A 12004-nucleotide genomic window follows, 5' to 3' on the forward strand; every position below is an offset into this window, starting at 1 on the left:
TCATCATCATACTACTACCCCTTCATCCTCCTGCACCTCGACTGTCATACTACTACCCCCTTCATCCTCATGCCCCTCCATCATCATACTACTACCCCTTTCATCCTCCTGCTCCTCCATCACACTACTACCCAATTTATCATCATACAACTACCCCCTTCAGCATCCTCCTGCTCCTCCATCGTCATACTTCTACCCCTTCATCATCCTCTTTCCCCTTCATCATTATATTACTACCACCCTCATCCTCCTGCACCTCCACCATAATACTACTACCCTCTTCATCACCCTGCCCCTCCACCATCATACTACTACCCCCTTCATTAGGGGCGTAACTAGGATTCATGGGGCCCCATAGCAAAAAACAGTATGGGGCTCCCCTCCCATATATATATATATATATATATATATATATATATATATATATATATATACTCGGTGATGTGGCAAAAAAAAAAAATCTCTTGTGGCCAGAGGCAGAATTCTGGTGCAGCCACAACAGTGAGTGACAGGGGAGAAAGCCAATGTCTGCTTGTTCTGTCCATCCACTGTATTTAACTATAACAGTGTATTAGGAGCCTCATGGTTATATACATAGGTGCAGGAGCAGACAACCTTTTGCTTAACCCTTTATTTACTGCAGTGTGTAAGTGACCCAGTGTTCTCATACATACGTGCTGCAACACAAACAAAGGGTTAATGCAGAAGGCAATTAGCTCTCTCCTTGCTACTCCTGCACTGATAACCCCTGACCTCTGCAGGAGCTCAGAAGTCAGAGGTTATCAGAGAGCTAATTGTCTTGAGCTTATATTAACCCTTTTTTGTGTTGCAGCATGTAAGAGAACACTGGGTCACTTACACACTGCAGTACATAAGGGGTTAAGCAAAAGGACACAGGAAGCTCTTATCTTCCCTGGGCCCCCTCCCTCCACGGGCCCCATAGCAACCGCCTTCCCTGCCTCTACAGTAGCTACGCCACTGCCCTTCATCATCCTGCTCCTCCATCATACCACTACCCCTTCAGCATCTTACTGGTGGAATCTGATTGGTTGCTAGGGGCAACTGAGCCAGTTTCACTTTACACCATGTTTGATAAATATCCCCCGAAGGATAACCCTATTACACATACTGTCCACCTACTTTTGGACCACCATATATATATATATAGCTGCCAACAGAGAGGCCCTTCAGGCTCGAACTCTGAGCCTCAGCCTAGTGGGCCCTTTCACTGTCCCGGGCCCCACCTCATAGGTGATATGTATTGATCATCCACCCATGTACCAGGCACCTGATCAGATGTCATACCACCCGTGGCCCGCCAGTGCCAAGATGCCAGCAGCTGCGGCCCGCCCCCCGCATACCGCACCCGTCTATTGGATATGTGAGCTACGGCCAGCCGCAGCAGCGCCACGCTCCTGCCTCAGGACATGTGCACCAGTGACGTCACCTGGCGGTCGTACATTGACGATCACAACATCGGGCATCCTGATGACATAGAGGACCACTGGGGGGTCAGGTGGGGTATTGTGCGTGAGAATGGGGGGCAGCCAGATATGTGGCGGCATGGTTTGCTTATGGCGGGGGGGCCTATGCAGTCTATGTCTGCCCCTGCTTTGAACAGTTCCTGTAAAATGTTCCATGTATTTACACATCCCATTTATTACTGACATATTGTCACAGGTATAAGAGGGCTAAACATTTGATTGCTATTACCCTGAATACAGTGTAGTAGTTTAGTTTTATTTTTTTCTCTCTCCAGTGTTATTTTAGTTGAAATTCAATGACGGTAGGATCCATATAATGCAGCTGCTTCCACAAGGTCATTTCTGATGGCGAGAACAGATGAGAGCTTAGATGTGACTGATCTTCCTAATGTCCTCTCCATATATCTCCATCTGTGTCATTATTCTTCATTATATCACCCAGGACATAATATAGCCTACATTCAGATTTTTAATAAAAATGCAACATGTAGAAAAGTGAAGATGTGACCATGAGATGACAGGCCGGCCTGATGGGAGCGGGCGATAGGCATTAGGTCAATAAAGAATAATAGACAGTGGTAAATGAGACTGCGGATGTGAGAGAGCAATCATGGAGGGAAATGAATGGTCCGTGCTATAATTTATAGCATCTGTGTTTACTTGGGTGGCTGAGAAAACCAGGAAAATGACATAATAATTAAAGGATATATCCGCTGTGGCCGACACATTTTATAATGGAACCTAACTGATGCTTAGCTACTATATATAGTCTTCAGGGATCTCTGAGTGTTGTTCCTGGACCACTGGGAAGCTGAGGCTCCAGCTTAGCTGCAATATATAGGGCAGGGATGGGGAATCGTCGGCCCTCCAGCTGTGGCAAAACTACAACTCCCATTGTATGACAGAGAGCATATTATAACATTATAAAGTTCCCTATTTTTTTCACGGATTTCTGCAAAGATTTTTGAAACAATAGTCATCAGGTAAACTACAGCAGTAATAGCAGGCTGGACCAGGGGTTGGCATAGAGGCATGTGGTGTCCCACCACGGGTGTTACCAGCTTGCACACACCTCACACAAGCCTGTACTTTAAGTAAAAGTGGTAATAAAGTTGTACCTAAGTTTTGCCACTAGATGTCGCTAATATGTATATTGTGTGTTTAAGTATTGCACAGCTGTAGTACTCAAGGGGTTATTGTTGTTTGTGATTTGTGCACTAATGAGAGCTCTTTCCTCTTCTCCACCTATCTTGTTTTTTTTCCTCTTTTGCACTGTCTTGTCACCTACTCACAGCAGGTATAACATACCCTGTAGGAAGTTGGCACATGGGGAGAGGAAGTGTAGTCACACACTTTGTCAGTCTTAGTCTGGTTCCCGTACAGAGAGGACAGTCCAGTGTAGTCTAGTCTGGAGCGTGATAGTGGACAGACACACATGGGAAGCATGGAAACTCTTTTCTTAAAAGCAGCACTTCTACTTACTATGCAGTGCTAAAAGCTCACAGATGGGACAAAGTCAGAGATCATCCCAACCTACGGCAAGAACAAGTCTAAAGGTGCAGGACAGTATCCTGAAGCAAGAGGAACTCATCTGAATAGAGTAAAGTTGCTACAAGCCTACGTAACAAGGAAACCTTGGCCACTCTGCTCAACCCAAGTAACAAGGTCTGGGGCTTGTGACACCCACATAGGATGGGTCACCCGACACTGGAGGGCAATAGGTGGTGCAAAGACAAGAGGACAAAACACGGGCACAAGTATTCTCTCTATTCTCAAGTATTCTACTTCTAAAGTTCCGGCAGAGCACATTACTACTTAGGTTGGGACTCTTGTGACATCCCTCTTTCTACTTCTCTGTACTCACTCTACTTCTCAGCACGCAACCAAGCCAGCACGGCTATACTACTTCTCAAGCTCTCAGCACAAGTCTTGTCAGTCACGTCCAAAGTATACTTGTCTACTGTATACCATTGTATCAAGAAGACTTTATTTATGGTAACAGGACTTAGTGATTATTACTTAAACACCGACACAGTAATTGCACCTTTCTTGGGTCATCTCCCCTTTCTGTGGGTGGTGGTACTGATAGTCCAGGTGGATCACAACTCCACTCCCGCCTACCGTGATAAGCACCCAAGGGACCCTCTCACAGCCGGCAGGTCACCGACCACAGGGGAAAGAGTATAGCTCGCCACTCTAAAATAAAAGCAGGTGTGCGTCCATACCAGTGTGACCACCTGGCACTGGCGTCACAACAGTATACCATCTGGCTGAGCTATACTCCGGTCGAGCTTCACAGCAGTGCACCACAGGCATATACCCCAGAGGTCAGTCCCCCCAGTAGACTTTTAGGGTCTGACCACTACAGTTTGCCATGCTGCACCTTTAAGAACACTACTAAACATTTCTGCTAGGATGAACACCTGATGCTGCCCGTCAGAGAGGAGGTAAAGAGCGTGCCGCTGGCTGATATACCCATGTCACTCTATTCTGGATATCTCTGACATGTCTTTTACAGCCACAAGGGTTTACAAGAAGACAGGCTGCCATAGGCAAAAAAGCTGATCACTGATTGTAGCCATGGATGCCCACGGCAGGTCTTAGGCAGCCATGACAATGGATTGATGGAATTGCAGTGTCCCAGAACAGCCCTTCTCATGCTCATACTTTTATTACAACCAGTTCTGTTCTGGAAAGCTATGGTCCACTGCAAACTGCGTGTATTGTGTCACCCCTGCAGTATTCAGGTCTGCTATTTCATTCATTCATTGCATGTATATTCAGGTATCAGTGTCTAATGGTATTATGTCGCCCCCTAGTGTTCAAGCATGGTACTTCTCATGTATATTTCTCTGTGTATGCCTAATGGTGTGATGATGCAATGGCTGGATGTCACGTGACTGTGCCCTGCTTCCATGGTAACACCAATGGTCATCGAGCTTTTGGCTGGGGTTACCATGTGACTTCTTGTGCTACCTCAGTCTATCTCCTGCCCCATAGGGGATAGGTCGTGTGTGTCTGTCCTCTCTCCCTGCTAAGAGAGAGGCCTGCGTGTGCTCTGCTGCTCCAGTCCACTGGCTGTGTTCCTGTCTCAAGTCTCAAGATTCTCATCTGGGTGTCGATTCTTCAGTAATTCTTCAGTTCCTCTCATCATCATCTTCTCAAATCATCAACAGCAAGTATTTTATTCAAGTCTCATTCCACCCAGCATCTCCGCTTCAGTATCACTACTACTCCCATTATTCAGCACGCTACTCTCACAGCCTATTGCAGCATCACCCATTACTCTGCTTTATTCAAGATTGCCTTATTCCCGGTTGCATCCGGAGAGACTGTTGCTACTAGTTACCACCGTTACAATAAATATACAACTACCGTTGTTTCTGAACCTTGGCATTGGTGTGATAATTGGTGCCCTGACTAAGGACAACGAAAAATCGCATGCCCAGTATTCCCGCATGCCCCAGCTGCCCCGGTTCCTGCCTGTTAGCACCATCTATACTGCGGAGTGGCCCCTAGGGGCCAGGGCATCGCAGAATTATAAGGAGCCCATCCACCTCTTATAACAGATATAATAGTTCAGCCTACCATACAGTGTGTATGTTGGACATTTTCTTTGAGAAGACTGCTCCAATAGAAACTTAAAGAGGATTCAGTGTATATCAGAGATCTATGCATCTAACATTGCATCTACCCGCTCACCAGGTATGTTATGTAAAATATGTTGTGTGATGATAAGTGTATGACAGACATATGATGAGGTTCATGGTCAGGGTTTTTTGAGCGCACTCATAATTGCTAGAATAGAAGAGTCTCATATACACTTCTATATACCACTTCTTGGTATGAGACGAGGTTGTGTCCACTCCTAGAGATGAAGGCAGCTCTGTAGTCTGGATTACTGAGGACATCTAGTGGTCACTTGTAGTTACAGCCATATATGTATAATTGCTGCATGAATCTAATTACATTATATCCTGCATGGCATACAACATAAACTAGTTCTAGAATGTGTGAATTTTCTCCATGAATAACAAATGCCCTGTGCTCATTGGTGTAGACACAAGCTAGATGCTTTGGCTTTGTAGCTGTTTCTTGTTAACCCCATCCTCGACAAAGCCATATATACGATGGATAAAGACAGCGTGTATTCAAGAAAACCACAACCAAATATCTGTGTAAGAGTACAAACCCACTTGCCAGATCCGCACGCTGCGTATTTGCAGCGAGACTCGCTGCGGATCCCGGCCCTATTCTTTCAATGGCAGACAAAATCGCAGCAGGAATGTACATCCCTGCTGCGAGTTTGTCCCCAGCCCGCCCCGTTTAACCCCCCGGCTGCCTGAGTATATACTTTACCTGATCCCGGCTCCGGCTTGCTTCAGCGGTTCCCGGTGTCTTCAGCAAGCCGAAGCCGGGATCAGGTAAAGTATATGCTCGCTCCAGCCGCCCGCCCGCAGCCCCAGCCGCCTGATCTAAGGGTACAAACACACACACCGTATACGCAGCGTATTTACTGCTGCGATACGCAGCAAATACGCAGCAGATACGATCTAAATAACTGAACACAGCATCAAATATGCTGCAGATCTGCTGGGTATACGTTGTGTGTGTTTGTACCCTTAATCTATGAAAAGAGGGGTATATTAGGGCTAAGACCATCGGGCACACTGGGAGACATTAATAGAAATGTTTAAAGCTATTAGATGAAGTCATTTAAAAAGAATAGCCTAAAGATTCTATTTTTTATATGTTATTTCATAAGCAAAGTTAGACAAATTCTTAATATACACTAATTATGGGAAATATAGTAATATTTCCCTCAATTTATTAGATCAGACAGGCTTCAATTTCTCTCTAAAAGAAAGGTGATGTCACAACCCGATCTATACTTGAAGAATCCAGCAGGAGCCCCAGTATATGTAGACATTACATGTAAAAAAAATAAGAGTCGGCACAAAATTCAGCCTGTGTCTGTTCTTTCAAAAAGTTTTTAAACACATGCCTGGTTTTATTAAATTAACCCTTCAGAGTGGTGACATGGTGAAGTTAGAGCTGTCACTGCAGTGCAGACCTCCATGGTGCACATTTCTCATTCTCCCCATTTCAGGTAGTAGGACCCGAGCTGGACTAAATAAAGCGGCACTGTACTGGGGGATGATTTACACAATACAGTACTAGATGGCACGTGGAGGAAGAGGTTACTAAGGCACTGGCTTTAAAAGGTGCCCTGCGAGCAGAAAGTAAAAGGCAGCAGCAGGATCACAGCTAGGAAGGGGTTACACTAAGAAATAAGCTGGGTAACTGGTTTCCAGTTACCTATTATGTGAGCAGTGCATTGGTACCTTTATATTTCTTGTTCGATGTTAATGGTCCACACTGGTAAACCAGTCCGCACCTAAACCGCTCATTTCCCCCTTTACTCATCCTGAACAGAACAGTAACCTCTGAACATGTCGTAGAGCATGGCCACAACTCTCCCCAAGTTTGCTGTCTTATATGTCAAACAGCTTCATAGCAATTAATTTTATGGAGGACATACACGGGACCTGCCTCCTCAGAATCGGGACAGTCCTGTGTTGGTAACTATGATATATTGTGGTCCAAAAGTAGGTGGACAGTATGTGTAATTGGGTTATGAAGGGGGAGATTTATCAAACATGGTGTAAAGTGAAACTGGCTCAGTTGCCCCTAGCAACCAATCAGATTCCACCTTTCATTCCTCACAGACTCTTTGGAAAATGAAAGGTGTAATCTGATTGGTTGCTAGGGGCAACTGAGCCAGTTTCACTTTACACCATGTTTGATAAATCTCCCCCATGGCATGTGTGAATATATTCTATCCAAACTTCCCCCACAATGAAAAACGAATAAAACACGGCCTGTGTATACATTGTAAGACAAAGTTTAATGTGCAGATATTGTACAGCCTGTTGTGACCTTTTAACCCTATACATACTATCACATGGGAAGCTAATGTAGATGGGTTCTACTATGTTACATTAATGGATTATTTTTACAGGTCTAGGTCAGATGAGTATTGTGCAGCCATTCACAGCAGGTTAGCAGAATCCCCCTTTAAATCGGATACATAAAGGGATTACATCCTATCTGAGTTGGTTTCCCTCTGGTTGGTGTTCCTTTTGCCATTATACCAAATAGAGTCAATGGAAACCAGAAAGGCAAATGATGATTCTTTGTGCTTTAAGGACATCTTGTATTTGATGGCATCACAGGATGTTGCCTCAGCCCGGGCACAATGAGCAGGCAGTGGTTGGAGTCCGGTGTCCATGTTCTCCCTAGGGCAGTATCCAACTTCATTAGCCCCTGAAATTTTAAGTTTTGTCATACCCAAGCATGCTTTAGGTTCGCTCATGTCTAGTCTCCACTAATGGAACATTATTCCCCACATACCGCCATGCTGGGCACTTCTGGCCTATACACTTATGTACAGTGAAGGACAATCTCAAACCTGGAAAATGTATGTACCCTATATATAATACAAAGACATGGTTCTGAATAGGAAATACATTAATCCATTGAACTAATATAATGGTACATTTTCCATTCCCTTGAGGAAAAGGCACATTAGACTTAGATTTTACCTCAGTGCAAGTAAGGAATTGTGGTCCCTTATATATTTACCTCTATGGGTTGCAGATTTATAGACAGAGCTTCTATGACATTAACATATAATATTATATTCTACAAAATGGCTGCCTTGAAGAAAGTCTGCAGAGAAGAGCAAAACTACAGAATGAATGTATAAAACCAAAACTAAGGGAATGCTTATGTACCCAATAATCGTCCCATGCAAAAGAGCAAGTGATCAGCAAACGGTTAAAGAAAATGTACCATTAGGTACTTCCTCTTTACTATGACCCACGAATAGAACGGCGCTGGTACACGGGTATCAGGAAGGGGCTGAAGCAATGGAGGCGGGCCGGGCCGCCCCCAGTGGGAGAAATCTCCCGCCCCTCTATGACGCGGCTCCATTGATTCTAAAGGAAATGCGTCATAGAGGGGTGGGAATTCCCTCCCACTGGGGGCGGGCCGGGCCGCCTCCTGTGCTTTATCCCCGGCCCGGTACCCGTGAATAGAACGGCGCCGTACACGGGAACCGGGCTGCAGTTCAAAAAACAGAGCGCAGTACCGGCTTTCCCGTGACGGCGCTGATCTATGCATGGGTCATATGTACCTGATGGTACATCCTCTTTAAGTATTGGCTGACTGAATCTTTTGTGCGGCCAGCCAAATGATAATTACTGGCCGCACATCTACCGGCTGATACCAATGCATTTAAGTGGTCGCAATACCAAGCTGCAATACTAAACTCTTAGGGCCCTATTACACCGGACGATTATTGTGCGGAAAATCATTATATCATACGAATTTAAATGATAACCGTCCTGGGTTATTACAGGCAACGACTGAGAAATCGTTTGTGTGTTGTTGATCGTTGATTTAGATCTGACCCGAAAATCATCATCAATCGTTCGCTATAATTCCACATTTGTTCACTAATCGTTTAGGGTAAGGGTCCATTTACACAGAAAGATTATCTGACAGATTATCTGCCATAGATTTGAAGCCAAAGCCAGGAATGGATTTGAAAAGAAGAGAAATCTCAGGCTTTCCTTTACGACCTTTTCTCTGTTTATAGTCTGTTCCTGGCTTTGGCTTCAAATCTTTGGCAGATAATCTGTCAAATAATCTTTCTGTGTAAATGGACCCTAATTCCACATTGCTCATTCTTTTGCTGGTATCAGATGGAGTAAACGATCATAGTAACAATCGTTATAACAATCATGACTAACGACTATCGTTCTGTGTAATATGGGGAACATGGGTTAATAATAAACAATCTAGTTTGCGATCGTTTATCGATAATCAGTAAAAATCACTTTGCCTAATAGGACCCTAAGTGAGAACAAGAGTGATGCTGTTTTTTCAAAAGAACCGCTATGTTTGCTCATCCTAGACAACCCCTTCAAAAGTAACTTGGAATTCTCTGCCCATTCTTGGCACAGGAGTCCAGTGGGTGGACAGGTATGTGTCTGTATAAAGGACCACCCATTGGGCTCCTGCACTATAATGTGTTCGGACTGCAATTTCACGGTCCCCTTTTAAGTCTGCAACCTAATTTCACAGTATGTCCCATTATCAGATTCAACCGGCAATACTGAGGAAAGAAAATGCATTTTAAAGTAAAATTAAAGCTTCTTACATAAACATTAAAATGGTCAAACCTACAATATAAAATATATATATATAAAAATATTATAATAGTAGAGAAAAACTACTAAACTAACTAACTCCGACATAACTCATACATATGCGCTGTTGTACACTGCTATTTAAAATATGGGGAGATGTGTAAAGAATAGAGATGAGCGAACCGGGTCCGGGTTAGAGTCCATCCGAACCTGATTGTTCAGCATTTGACTAGCGGGGGCTGTTGAACTTGGATAAAGCTCTAAGGTTGTCTGGAGAACATGGATACAGCCAATGACTATATCCAGGGCTTTATCCAACTTCAGCAGCCCCCGCTAATCAAATGCCGAAAGTTCGGGTTCGGATGGACTTGAGCATGCTCGAGGTTCACTCATCTCTAGTAAAGAACAATTGGCACTTTCGGAGCTCATAGCCACTAGAGAGGAGCTAATTTACAGTACAAACAAAGCAAATTGATTTGTTAGCTCGGCAATCTGCTTATCAGCCTGCTGCTTTTGAAGTCTGTGCTGCTCCACTCCAGATGCCTGAAAAAGCTGGATCCAGTCCTGGAAAACTTCTCCCAGGACTGGATGCAGCTTTTCCAAGCACCCAGGGCGGAGCAGCACGGACTTCAAAGGCAGCCGGCTCATGAGCAGATTGCCGAGCTAACAAAATGATAAACTTCATTTGTACTGTAAATTGGTTCATCTCTAATAACAACCAATCAGATTACATTGATCAGTTTCTTATGCTATGCAGTAGTGTTATATGCTTGGACAGCTACTCCAGTTTTTCTTGGTACTACTGTATATCTATATATTTCTTCTCTGTTTTCTGCCTAATTCCTGATGCACTGCATTTTTGGAGCTGTAGGTTTCCGCTCACCTTTCCCTCGATATCAGATCCGTTTCTGCTTTTAATAATGAAATGGTAAATTGTGCTGCTCAGCAGACAGTAAGAGACAGGTCAAAGTTATCCCCGAATTAAGAGGAGTCTCCCGGGCTTTCCATTTTCTGGTGGACTGTCTAGTTCAATATATATTGAAATGATAAAGCATGGGAGATGAATAAAGATCTATCCAATTACAGTCCCATATTATACACAGCATTTCCCAGATGTACTACACATCCATCTCCATGTCTTTTATATAATAAGGCTGTCACCACGGATGACCCGGCAGCTCCGGCAAGGCACATAAGCTGTCATAAAAAAGGATAAAAACAAGTCTGCAGTATTGTGACAGTCAGAAGATTTGGCAGAGAAGTAAAACTTAAAAATAACAGTAGTAACTTTTTGTAGCCTATTACAATAGGGAAATGTTATATACAGAATACAAAGGTAAAATCTACATCACAGGTGAAGGTCACGGCGCTCTCTTCACTTGGTGGCGGGGTCATTTGGTGGTTTAAGCTTATATGTGTTGAAATAGGAGACGACTTGTTGTGGGACTTCAGCCAAGACACTTTGTGCTAGGGCCTCCTTCGGAGCCTAAGGTGAAGGAACAAGGGAAAAAAATGACTTCATGGAATCTTATATATCACCAAGTAATGCAAAGGCAGAACTAAAATCAGTGTCCTAGTGCTGCACACTAACCCTACGGTGACCGTGAGGGTTGTAATACCAAAGTGGCGGGGTTTTTTTCCTATAATTAAATATAGTTGTGTATTGGATAGCCAGATGCAATTTCATTAGGCATATTCATTAAAAGAATACCTTTAATTATTGTATAAAGAAAAATTATGCAATGGATTTCTCACTATTTTTAGAGACTTTTGGGAATAGATTGTGAGAAAGTTATACAGATTTGTAAATTACATCTATTTAAAAATCTCCAGTCTTTTAGTACTTATTAGCCGCTGTGTGTCCTGCAGGAAGTGGTGTATTCTCTCCAGTCTGACACGGTGCTCTCTACTGCCACTTCTGTCCATGTCAGGTACTGTCGAGAGCAGTAAAAAAAAAAAAAAAAAAAAGCGAAAACCTTTGCTGCTCTGGACAGTTCCTGTCACACACAGAGGTGACAGCAGAGAGCACCGTGTCAGACTGGAAAGAATACACCACTTCCTGTAGGACATACAGCAGCTGATAAGTACTGGAAGGCTGGAGATTTTGAAGTAGAAGAACTTTACAAATCTGTATAACTTTCTGACTCCAGTGGATTTGAAAACAATTTTTATACCCCACATTACCTAAAAATAGTGAGAAATCCATACAATAGTATATTAGATGTTGAAGAACTTTCCTTTATACAATAATTAAGGGTATTCCTTTAATAATTATCCCCAATGCAATTGCATCTAGCTAAGATA

General features: G+C 43.6%; 1 protein-coding gene across 1 annotated transcript in view; it reads right to left on the reverse strand.

The window, feature by feature from the left end:
• Positions 1–10309: 10309 nt before the first annotated feature.
• Positions 10310–12004, reverse strand: part of CPNE3 (copine 3) — a 55398-nt gene continuing 53703 nt past the window's right edge. Inside the window, exon 16 of the mRNA XM_069957396.1 lies at positions 10310–11186. Within this exon, the coding sequence (XP_069813497.1) occupies positions 11076–11186 (111 nt within the window). The 3' untranslated portion in view covers positions 10310–11075. The remainder of the gene's footprint in view (positions 11187–12004) is intronic.

This window comes from Dendropsophus ebraccatus, chromosome 2 (assembly GCF_027789765.1).
Source record: "Dendropsophus ebraccatus isolate aDenEbr1 chromosome 2, aDenEbr1.pat, whole genome shotgun sequence".
Classification (NCBI taxonomy): domain Eukaryota; kingdom Metazoa; phylum Chordata; class Amphibia; order Anura; family Hylidae; genus Dendropsophus; species Dendropsophus ebraccatus.